Source organism: Macrobrachium nipponense, chromosome 28, assembly GCF_015104395.2.
Source record: "Macrobrachium nipponense isolate FS-2020 chromosome 28, ASM1510439v2, whole genome shotgun sequence".
NCBI classification, from domain to species: Eukaryota; Metazoa; Arthropoda; class Malacostraca; order Decapoda; family Palaemonidae; genus Macrobrachium; species Macrobrachium nipponense.
This window is the reverse complement of record NC_087217.1, coordinates 12,325,618-12,338,990: the sequence shown is the minus strand read 5'-3', so window position 1 is coordinate 12,338,990 and position 13,373 is coordinate 12,325,618. Positions and strand designations below refer to the sequence as shown.

General features: G+C 35.2%; 1 protein-coding gene across 1 annotated transcript; it reads right to left on the bottom strand.

Moving 5' to 3' along the window:
* Window positions 1-1,691: 1,691 nt before the first annotated feature.
* On the bottom strand, window positions 1,692-2,519 carry LOC135201905 (uncharacterized). The gene has a single exon (XM_064231202.1). It carries the CDS (start codon window positions 2,517-2,519, stop codon window positions 1,692-1,694), a length of 828 nt encoding a protein of 275 aa, XP_064087272.1.
* Between the last annotated feature and the right edge of the window lie 10,854 nt (window positions 2,520-13,373).

Genomic DNA, 13,373 nt, shown 5'->3' with positions numbered 1-13,373 from the left:
CAACGAACTGCGATCCCAAATCAGACAGACATAAGGAGGGAATGCCAAATTCATATGTATGAAGTTGTAATGCTCTAATAAATTCCTCTGAAGTTAAATCCATACAAATTTTCAAGTTAACAGCCCGAGACGAGACCACAGACACGTAATACATAACAACCATACCTTGACAGTATTTCCTTGATCATTCTTTATTTTAAATGGACCCATATGATCAATAAAAATCTGCCTGTACGGTACGTTTTCAGGATTAATCCTGAACTCTGGGTAATGACTTTGATTTAGTTTTAATTTGCCCTCGTAATTTACTCTCTTACAAGTGATGCAGTTTGACAGAACTTTCTTCACAGTCGAGTATATATGGGTAATCCAAAAGTTTCTTTTAAGTTCCGCCAACAAAGGATAACAACCAGCGTGTGAGAGCTTCACGTGCAATTCCCTTATAATCAGAGGAACCAATATACTGTCCTTCGATAATAGTAAAGGATAGTTGAATTTGTTAAGATGCTGGACTTCCTTCAATCTTCGGCATTTACTCTTTACCCTCACCATGCCATCCGAATCAAGAAAAAAGAAATTTAAACTGTGAACAAAAATGTTAGGCAGCAGATTCTTCAACTGCTTCTGTTTTGAGTGAAAATAATCAAAGACATCTGGGAAGTGAATATGTTGATCCCTGATTATAATCTGCCTACAGGCTTCATCATAAAAGTTAAAGCCTTCATCTTCAACTTCAAAATATGTCTTAGAGCTGGATGTTTACTTTTAAACTTAGATTTCAAAATGCTGCAGAACCTGAGCACCACCGCATGCACTCTCACAGCCTTCTCAAAACTAGAAACCCTATTAAAAGAGAAAAGATGTTCCGTGGCCACATGCGGAGGTGAACAAGCACTACCACAATTTGCCTCCACTTTATGCACTCGTTTTGGTTCAAATAATCCAGGTATAATGAAAGACAATGTGCTGTCACTACAGATCACATTGCTTTCGCTCTCTGTAATGAACTTAGGACCAGTTATATAGTTTTGTTTTATCATCAGCTGCCTAAAGGATAAAGGTCTGGTGATGCAGTCTGCGGGATTACTTCTCCAGACACAAAAGAAAATTTCATACAAGAATCCTCACACAGCTTATTGATATACTCTAACCTATTGAGTACAAAGGGTTGCTTTTTTGTAGTTTGTCAAGTTTCAAGGCGTAAGACTGCAGCCAGGTCAGTACCACCAAACTGTCAGAGTAGACTTCACATCCAACTATCTCAATAGGATCAATGCAACCAATTCCTGAAAGTTCATTCTTCAAATCCTTTACAGTTTCAACGGTTAATGCAAGAGCTTGCAATTCCAAGCTTGGTATGGATTTTGACTCCAATTGTTTACTCACCAGTTTTTGTTTTATTTCTTGCTAAAATAAAGTAGATCTTATTTGTATTTAAGTTATACAGATACACTGCAGTGCCAAACAGAACCTTACTACTATCAGCAAACCCAACCAATTTATATTTGTCAGTATGAGCACCAAAATTCCGTGGGAACTCTACAGAAGGGGCAGAATTGGCCTGCTTGCAGATATTCTTCCATTCATTGATCAAAGGAGCAGTAAGTTTTTGCATCCCAATCTAGTTCTGGTCTACACTGCAATCTGTGTAGAAACAATCTGGCTCGATTGTCAGTATAGGTCCGTTGAAATTAAGAAGATCGAAACTGTGAAGCTATAGTAGATAAAATTTCTCTTTTTGTTGATGAATTTATATCCAGTTGTATGGGTTTTGTAGACAATGTATCACTCATTCGATCCCACTCAAGTCCCAGCAGTTTACTTTTTGTTGGAGTCTCTGTTTCCTGAATTTTGTCAATTTCTTTCTGTAATGACATGTCATTAGACAAAAACTGCTGAAGTGAAAACTTATATGGACTGAAAATATCCTCCAACATTGTATACATCCACAACAAACACTCCGACGTTTCTGCCGTAAATGCACAGTTGTCCATATAAGACAACTGATAAATGGTTCTCTTGAGTTTCATCAATGGAAAAGAATCATTCGTAGAATCCAGTATCAATATCTGTATAATCCAAGCATTAATAATGCAGGTGAATCTAAGTCCAAAGGAAGTCCTACTATTCTTATAGCCAATAATTGAAAAATCTCCCTCTTCAAGATTTCTAAACCACAAAAAACAAAGGCGATTTTGGTCGACTTCCTCAAGACCTATATTGTTGAATGCCTTCTTTATATCAAAGCAACATAGTTTGCTTCCGAACCTCAAATTGATAATGGAAGTGGAGAGTTTCTGATTTAATGTTGGACCTGCATGCATAGTTTGATTGTGATTCATACTTCCTTTGTCACTCAAATTGGATAGGAACACAACCCTACATTTTGTGGTCTCACGATCAGGCTTAAAAATGCCCATAAAAGGCACGAAGCTAGACTCTGGATGCTCCTTCTTGAATTGATCTAAATTTTCAATTCTCTCAATTATTCCAGCATCCGCTTGCTCCTTAAATACCATATTTATCTGCTTCAATTTATCATCTAAATTTCCTTGCAATTTTCTTTGCAGGCTTGACAGTATTTTCTCTGATATATTGAAGTTATGTCCCAAAAGGTGAGAAACTCTAGGGTTCTTTCAGAGTAATGGCATCACCAGCCTCCCTTCACTATTCCTTGTAGTTTTCTCTAAAACGTAATTGACCAACAGATTTTGGATTTCAACAGTTTCAGAGTACATGAAGTCTCTATGTAATGCTTGGTCACAAAAGAACAGAATCAAGTAAATCCTTGTCAATATCAACCAACCCACCGACTTCATCATCCTCTCCTTCCAAAACAAATGATTCATTTCTATTTTCGATTTTACCAAAATCTATATTAGAGGTTTGATAAAACTTAGCTTCTTCTGAAGGTAGGTAGTCTGGGGTTCTATTAGTTATTGAAATGTAGGAAGACGACGAGATTTCAGGGGCATATGGTAAATAAGGCAAGATCATGTAAAATAGTCTCAGTTGCTCCCTTTAACACTACACCATGAGGAGTTCTTGAATATATAGATTTCTCTCCGAATACAATTTCAGTCTCAGGTATGCAATAGCTGGATTTTGATCCCAAAATAAGCTGGATATCAGAAATATCTTCTGAACCATCCAAAAGTCTTGTATCTGCCAATTTATATCCTTTTGACAGAAATCCATTAACAACTCTGTTCAACTTGGGAAGATTCAAAGTAATATTTATATTAGGAAGGCACAATGTCATACAAATGACTCTTGAATCCCTGTCAAATTTCATTCCACCTCGACAATTTTGGTGTCATAACTTCTAGGGACATTGATACCATTCACAGTAAGTTTACACTCTCTCGTATGACTGGTAGATTCATCTGCCTTTTCCAACTCTTCAGATATGAAATTTGGATGACATCCACTGTCTTTCATACAACGCACATTGAATCCACTTATGTACACGTGAAGGTTGGAAGAATCGTATCTCTCACTTGAGTTATTCAAAGCCTCTGTAATAGTAGTAATGTTATTCTGGGATCTTTCCGCAGGAGTTTTAGCCTTTGTGTCTTTCTTGCCCTTGTTTTTTCATGGAAACTTTTTCTTCTTGTTAAGGTCCAGATTCTTTTGACCAATGTCATTGGATTGATTTTCCCCTGGACGAGTGCACAAGTAATTCCAATGAAAACCTTTGCAATTTACACACCGATCTCTAAATTTGTATCTGCACTTTCAGTAGAATGTGATGCCAGGCCACATCTAGTACATCCATCGATACTCTTCAATTTTCTCAACTTTGGAAACCGGAGAAATAAAGTCGTACAATCTCTGATGTTATGGGCTAGCCTTTTCTTGGACTGTGCTACACAAGGAGCATGGATAACATTTTGCAGTAACTCCACTAGTTCCCTCTGTTTGTGAATTCATTTATTGCCATATCCACAGAATGAGTCTGTTTACTTTTCCCTTTCTTCTTATGGTGATGGTATCTTGTGCAGGCAGTGAAGAAGTTATCACCATCTCTTCATTGAAGGCCATGTATGGTTAGTAATATTTATCAGTAAATTCCTGAACTTCTCATTTAGACCTGTCCACACAAAGTATTGCAAAATATAATCAATAGTAACATTCAACTTACGGACATTCTCTATTATACCTTTAACTTTGGATACATATTCAAATGGGTCATCACATTTGTCCAAGTTTAGCTCAGATAGCTGCTTGATGGTGCTGAATTTCTGAACGTCTGGAGAAGCAAGTGCCTTTTCTAAGAGCTCCTTTGCTTTACTATATCCTTGGTATGAGACTCCAAGGAATCTATCAAAATCAAGGCTCTTCCAGTTATCTGCTGCTTTAGGAGAAAAGGTAAAAGCTTTTCGTAGTCAGTATTCATACCTGTTGATAACTGCCTCAAATTGAGATAGAAAATTTAGTTAGATCTTCGTTCTCTTGACCAGAGTATCGAGGTAAAGGAGCCGTGGTCTCTTCAAAAGGGGAAGAGCTGGAGTTGGGGGTGATGGTGTAGTCGGTACAGGCGATTGGAGCTTAAACAAAGACGAACGTAGTTTGTCTTGATAATTTTCACAGGCCTCCAATTCTTCCATCAGTTCAATTTAGTTTTCTTCAGAACTCCATTTTATACCCTGTATTTGAAGATCCAATTCCTTCAAACGTGCCATGTTGTCAGTCAACTTAGTCAAGTGCTAGCTTATCTGAAGCTTCAAGTAAGATGAACTGATCACGTCGATTAAACGACTCCGTAACAGACTTTCTTACAAACTTCCGAGAAGTTATTAATCTCTTCAGTTCAGTCATCTTGACTAATATATAAGTAATAATAGACCACAGTAAAACAATAAAATGCAGTACTAATATAAGCAGAAGTGTATAAGCAGTAATCACAAAAAGTAACAAAGTAAATTTTATGCAAATTATCACCCATGGACCCGAAAACCTACCTCCGGGAAACACAGCCACCCACTCAAACTTCCAGATCCTGTCACGGTGCGCCATGTTTAAAAATGAATTCTATACAGATTTTAATGATAAAGTAGCTTATTAAAGTTTATAAGTTAATATAGGATTATTAAATAATAAAGTATAAGTTACAATGAATTTAATTGTAATGTATATAATCGAACCACAAAAATAAAATTCTGAATGACAAACAAACACTTGACGTGAACCATAAGGATAGAAAGTGAGTACTTGGGCTGCATCATCCGGAGGCCAATGAAATGAATCCGAAAGTATACAAACACATCTGAAATAGTGAACAAGAGGAATTCTTAAGATTTCATGTATGAACAGAATCGGACGCAACTACCCCAATGAAATAACAGCCCAAAAGTAAACAAGTAAAAATGTAAGTATATTCCTATCCCAGTAAACAAATCGTCAAAATAAGAGTAAAAACAAACAGAATTCAATACAATTAAATAGTAAATTGACTAATGAAATACAATCAAACAAAGTAACTAGAAGTATGAATGAGTATGTAATTCACGTATATTTAAGGTAAGTAGGTAAGGTACGTATAAATTGGATAAGTATAGGTAATAACAAACTTTTCACATAAGCATCGATTAAAGCTGCAGGAATAAAAGTAAAGATCTGGACAGTTTAAAAAACAAAGAAAAAATAGCTTTTCTCTCACCTTGTTTTTAGTGTGATTTAGGAGATAGGTAAGCGGGTTCCGGTCCGGGTCCAATGGTAACTTGATAGAATTATTCCATATTTGCGTAACACATGACCGTGATGCAAATGATAAGATCCATAGGTCACTAAATCACTTCAAAGTTTAATCCACGGTAAGTATGACTGGAACTTCCACTGAAGACTGCTGTTGTTAAGTTCTTGACAGGTACTGCGGTTCTCCGTCACTCAGTAAACAAAGAAAACATTTTCCGCATTAAAATTGGTGGTTTGTTCACGGCAACAACCATTTAAAAGGATTAGACGAGAAAAGCTATTTATGAAAATTACGTTAATTTTAAAATTGACTAGTTAAGTAATTACATAGGTAAAGTACTTTAATACTGATGCCGTAGTGATAATGCATATTTTTTTTTTAACTAGTAAAATTAAAGGAATTAAATACATATTTTTCTACAATATATATATGTATATATTACCCACAGGAAATTAAAACAAAGGAGTCATAGATCTTTCGTGTTAATTCCAAGGCCTTTCTGAATATGCTATATTATTACAAACACTCGGTTTTACAACTTAAAAATGCGATTAAAAAAGTAAAAAATAATTCTACTGCTTAAAATGTCAGTACAATCGATTTAGCTCTTTAGAACAGGAACAGCTGTCTTAGATTGAACCAGATACAGAATTCACTAAAGAGAAGCAAAGTACAATAACCTGGACAACTGTTTAAAGCGTCTTAGAACATCATGTGCAAAAGGGTCAAGCTTAACTACTTGAACGAAAATCAAATTAACGTTGTCAGCTGTAATAATGTAGATTCTCATGAAGTGTGTGTTTTTAGTAAAATGTCATATGTCTGAATCTTGATAAATATTTCAAATTCCAAGGAGTAATGATAATAGTAATAATAATATTAACTTGCCTGTAAAATTGCCATCGCCTACTAACGAACTTCACCTTTCCTGAAAACATTCATTTGCTCCCAAAGACGGCTGTTCATGATGGTTGAACAATTAGGAATTCTGAATTAATATCGTATTTTAAAAAAATTATGATTATCTGTCTATATCGCTACAAGTCAATCTTCAGTAATCATTATATGTTAGTTATAGAACCAAATGTCCTTGAGATGCACGAACAATAGTACTTCTGGTTTTACCATTTCTCAAAAGTGTAAGAAATCTTAATTTCAGCTCTGGTATTCGCCAATATGTGTGTGATATGAGGTGATATGAGGTGACATAAACCTAGAAATTGACAGGCAACTGAAATATTGATAAGGAAGACAAACGCATAAAAAAAACAGACACACACAGAAAAGGTAAAAAATCAAGCCATAAGAAGAAGCAGGTAAACCATACCAAAGAGTAAAGGTGTTTGTGATGTTAAGGAAATTTATTTGAAAAAGAATTTTGTATAAAACCCAGTCAGATATTACTTTTGGTAGCATTCTTAACATAATGATCGCGTTCATGTTCAAAATAATCAGTTTTGTGATTATTTCATAAACAACAATTAGATTAGATGTGCTTCATATGTGACAATAAATAAACCAATAAATACAAATATGAAATGAATAAATGAATACATAAGCGAGCAAATAAGTAATATGCAAACACACATAAAAATATAGATAGGCCAGGGGGCCATAAGATTGTAAGCAATCGAGCAAGTAAGGGATGAAATCAGGAAGCAAACAAGTAAAATTTGTAAGCAATGAAATAAATACATAAAGAAATATGCAGATAAATATGTAAAGAAGTAATTCATGTTCACTGATAGCATTCACAGAAGATTTCTACCTACTTGAATCATAGATTTTTCAATATGAAGAATAAACATATTTGAAGAGAGAGAGAGAGAAGAGAGAGAGAGAGAGAGAGAAGAGAGAGAGAGAGACCCTCGTGTATTTTGAGAGTTGGTTTTTTGGAAGTTATTGCATCAGCATTACCTCATTGTTCAGCGAGTAGGGTGAAAATAGCACTATTTAGAAACTGAATGTGTTTCTCAGCTTGGCTCAAAGTCGATGTTCGCCAAATCGTGGCCCATTTGTGAGAGAATACGAATGTTCATGGTGCGCTTAAGTGTGAATGTGGTCTTCGGCTATCATAACCTAGACTCCTTATGATAGTGGAAATGGCTGAGCACCACAAAAATACTTGAGCCTTTAAGACTTAGATTGATGCTAAGCATGTGGGGAAAAAGTGTATAAATGAAGAATAATAGAAGAATGAGCTTAGATTAATAAGGAAAATTATTTGCCCATTAGATCAAAGTATTGAGTAAATCCAATCATTATCTGACAATTTCAAGTATTGTGGAAAAGTATTATAGCTATCATTAAAACTAGTTTTTCCTTTGGATTTGAGGCAGCATTCTCAAGAGAAAGGCGGTAGTGATAAACTAGAGACCAATGTCAAAATCATATCACTCCCTTAAAGTAATACAGCGCAGGTTTTGAGCAGGATATAATTTTCCTGATGACTGAAATAATCAAACTACGGACATCAGAACTACTTCATATATGGCATAAGGCTCTAAGACTTTGTAGTGACAATCTCAGCCATAGAGTAGAATTCCGTAGCATGAGAAAAGTAAGGGGAGGAAAACATCCTTGTTTACATATATAACTATTATTATTTAATTATATATATATATATATTATAATATATTAATTATCATATAACTGTATATATATATATATATATAATAATATAATATATATAAGTATATATAGTATGAATATGAGGGAAAAAAATTCTAAGTACCCTGTAATACCTAACCTAACCTAACCCAACCCACCCCACTGAGTGGAAAAATTCAAAGTCCCTTAACCTAACCATAACGCAACCCAACCTAACCCAACCTAACTTAACCTAACTTAACCCAACCTAACCCACCGTGTTGAAAAAATTCTAAGTCCCTTAACCTAACCTACCCTAACCCACATGAGTACTATATGAAAAATATGAATATGAGAAACAAATTCTAAGTCCCTTAACCTAACCTCTGTTATGATCAGTTGTGCCTAAGTGAAGTGTTGTGTTAGACCGAAATTTTCTTGGCTTTCTCGCCTTTCCATTTTCCTCCGTGGCATCACGTTTTATATATATATATATATATATATATATATACATGTATATATATATATATATATAGTATATATATATATATATATATATATAAACGTGATGCCACGGAGGAAAATGGAAAGGCGAGAAAGCCAAGAAATTTCGGTCTAACACAACACTTCACTTAGGCACAACTGATCATAACAGAGGTTAGGTTAAGGGACTTAGAATTTGTTTCTCATATTCATATTTTTCATATAGTACTCATGTGGGTTAGGGTAGGTTAGGTTAAGGGACTTAGAATTTTTTCACACGGTGGGTTAGGTTGGGTTAAGTTAGGTTAAGTTAGGTTGGGTTAGGTTGGGTTGCGTTAGGTTAGGTTAAGGGACTTTGAATTTTTCCACTCAGTGGGGTGGGTTGGGTTAGGTTAGGTTAGGTTAGGGTACTTAGAATTTTTTTCCCTCATATTCATATTTGTGTGAAATGGTGGTTTTTTCATCCGTAGAGTATATCTTGAGCCAAAATAGGGTTGGGTATTTTCAAGGGGTTGAGCAAAACCATGGTTCTCCTATCCGAATAGTTCTTCATGAGCCATTTTGGGGTTCTTTTCTGAACTAGAGCGAACTATTTGGTGGTTTTCCCGTGGAGTCGTTAATGGTCAACGTACATGAGGTTAAGATAAAGGCAAGCTTATGGGGTTTATCCCCTGGAGCCGAATTGGGGGACGGTTGTTGAGGTTGAGCCGAAATGGGGTCTTTTTCTGTACTGTTTTCATAAAAACAAAAGAAAAGTACAACCAAAAATGTTTGGAGATATTGAAAATTGCAGGAAATGCGTCACTGGTTATGACAGTCAATGTGTTAACGCTAAAAGAAGAAAATGTTACTGAAAATGACATGAAAATGTCACTGAAATGGCAAGAAATGTGACTGGAAAAAACGGAGAAAAAAAAAACTGAAAATGGCAGGAAACAATTCTGCGACAGGGAGAAAAACTATTGAGGAAAAATAACTGTCTGCGAATGTCAAGAAAAGTGAGACAGAATTGGCAGGAAGCGTGTCAGAAAAATGACAGGATATATTTTAGTGAATATGTGTGGAAAATTACTGAAAATTAAATTACTGAAAATGAAAAGGGCAAGACACGTCGGAATCAGTGTAGGAAAAACCACTACAGAAAATGAAGGGAAAAATTAAAACGGAATGTTACAGCAGTATTTGTGTTTATATTTATTGAGTGACTTTCAGCTGTCAAAATATTAACCTCAAATCCCACACTGATGTTATTTTTAGGTCTTACGCAAAAATGGCAGAATAGCTAAACAACAGCGTCGGATTTTAATGGAAATACGTAAATAGATTTACTCATTTGTAGGCAATTTACAACGTTCATAATTAAGGAAACAAAAAATATTATATATTAATGGTGCAACACGGTTAACTTATACCTATAACAGCTTGTACCCTTAGAACAGATACTGATGAATAAATATATATATTATATATATATATATATATATATATATATATATATATATGAATAATTATCACATCGAACCGTGATCCATTTATATATCAATTCAAGCTACAAATGTCCTTTAATATCTAAATTCACTTTACCTCCCAAATGATATATTTTCATATATGTACCGAAGGGGAATTTTTTAGTTGATAACAATTTTGTCCCCCCATGGGATCGAACCACCGTCCAAGTGGACGGGGACGAAATCAGGACAGTCAGTGACGCTATCCAATCAGCCAACAGAGACGCTATAAGTTCATATCGATTCTGACCTTACAAATCACCCTCGACCTCGGTGCTTTCGTAATTAGAATCGATATGGAACCCCGTCTACCATGTTAGCCAATTCGAGCGTTTGACAGCACGTAGCCTTTTGTTATGAATAATTATCACATCGAACCGTGATCCATTTATATATCAATTCAAGCTACAAATGTCCTTTAATATCTAAATTCACTTTACCTCCCAAATGATATATTTTCATATATGTACCGAAGGGGAATTTTTTAGTTGATAACAATTTTGTCCCCCCATGGGATCGAACCACCGTCCAAGTGGACGGGGATGAAATCAGGACAGTCAGTGACGCTATCCAATCAGCCAACAGAGACGCTATAAGTTCATATCGATTCTGACCTTACAAATCACCCTCGACCTCGGTGCTTTCGTAATTAGAATCGATATGGATCACGGTTCGATGTGATAATTATTCATAACAAAAGGCTACGTGTTGTCAAACGCTCGAATTGGCTAACATGGTAGACGGGGTTCCATATCGATTCTCATTACGAAAGCACCGAGGTCGAGGGTGATTTGTAAGGTCAGAATCGATATGAACTTATAGCGTCTCTGTTGGCTGATTGGATAGCGTCACTGACTGTCCTGATTTCGTCCCCGTCCACTTGGACGGTGGTTCGATCCCATGGGGGGACAAAATTGTTATCAACTAAAAAATTCCCCTTCGGTACATACCTATATGAAAATATATCATTTGGGAGGTAAAGTGAATTTAGATATTAAAGGACATTTGTAGCTTGAATTGATATATATATATATATATATATATATATATATATATATATATATATATATATATATAAGAACGGGCGTACGGCTAGCAATCGTATCCCACAGTCTTGGCTTAATAACAATATGGTAGTACCTATTGTAACCAACACAGGAAAATTTCTTTAAGTGTACACACACACAAAAACACACACACATATATATACATATATATAATTCATATATATACATACATACATACTACATACATACATACATAACAATACATATCTGTCTATCTATCTATTTATATATATATATATATATATATATATATATATATATATAAGTCCTAGGGTTATAATTATAATGATATATTGCCAATATGTTCGTTGTTACCTTTTTGGAATGCAGAGAACAGAGCCGAAGCAACGACCTGAGAAAAGCTGATAAATGATTTCTGTGGTGGCGTGATATGAAACTGCATAGTTAGGCGAGTCAATGTTCGTCAGTTCATGGGTCTTTGTTCAAAGTACCTTTGGGAAACTGGCTGCGACCAGTAACATGGGGAGTTAACGAAATGTGCATTCGTATGTGCGTGTGCGCCTCTTCTATTCTTCATGTATCACTAGGCAAGTCTATGGGAGGCTTGCATAGAGATCCGAGGGAGGAAGGCAAAGCTACGATGGCGGTGCCTAAGTGTTTATTTATCAGTGAGTGAAATATTCCAGCTGCATGGGTGAGTTGAATTACTTTAGCCAAGTTGAATTACTTTAGCCAAAGGAATGGCTTGTTTGATATCTTGTAAGATGTTCCATTTTATTAACTTTGTCTTTAGACTTATGTGTACTTACGAGTACGTTTCTCGTGTCTTTGAAACAGACGATTCTGGTGAGGAACTATGTGTTCTGGCAAAAGGGGGACCTAAAGTCTTAAGGGGACAGGGAGTCCCAGATGTTAGAATAGACAATTGGTGTGACTAATTACTGTTTTAGACATTTTAATGTTGGGGGTTTAACTGAGTTAAGTTAGTCAGTAAGACTTAGATCATTATCTTTCCGTTGTTAAATAAATGTATTTTTGTAATGCAACTCTCTCATTTGATTACCTGTTAGAATGGAGAGAAAGAGGTGGAGAGAGAGAGAGAGAGAGGGGTCGCTTAGAGAGAGAGAGAGAGAGAGAGAGAGAAAGAAAAGTCGCGAGCTGTTGGTCGCTTGGAGAGAGAGAGAGAGAGAGAGAGAGAGAGATTATGTGTCGGTATGCCTGACGCTCGGAGTTCCACGTTTACCAAATAAATAAACGAGATTAACATCCCGTTAACATATATATATATATATATATATATATATATATATATATATTATATATATACTATATATATATATATATATATATATATATATATATATGCACAAAATAGACTAATCATCTTTTACAACGTCAGTCAACACAGATTCAACTACAGGACTCTTCCTAAAGTCACGACAAGCAAAAGTGTTCTTCTCCCTTTCCAATTTAATACATATTTGGTGTCCATGAAATGATTCAAAATGTTATTTGTCAAATCACACGATCCCTAGACTCCCCAAATTAAGTTTTACTACAGTTTTTGCGAGATACATAACCTTTGCAATCTTTATTTTGCTTCATTACCTTTAATAAGGATATATACTTAACCGCTAAGTTACACCTGTAAGCCACCTCACGATTCAAACGGTTACTTAAGCCTTTCACATTGTCTCAGCCTTTAATCTAACGAACCTCAACATACTTTTTCCTCTCACATTTCTGTTACATAAAGGAACAAGGCGTGATTCGACCTCCAGCTTCCTCGAGGCACGTGCAAGATTTTCCCCTCACTCTTAAGCTGTAAACATTATATTCCTGACTTAACGTAAATTAAAATGTGCTAAAATCTACGGTCAAATAGAGCTTTGTTTCACCAACGAAAATTAAAATAAATACGCTATATTCTATAGAAAATAATTTTTCTGTACTGTTTAACATGCACAATATTTGTTTTTTAAATATTCATTCTAATAAATAAATCATAAATATCCTATCCTACAATTCCTGTATCTTTTAACTTAACACGAAACACCTTTTTTCACA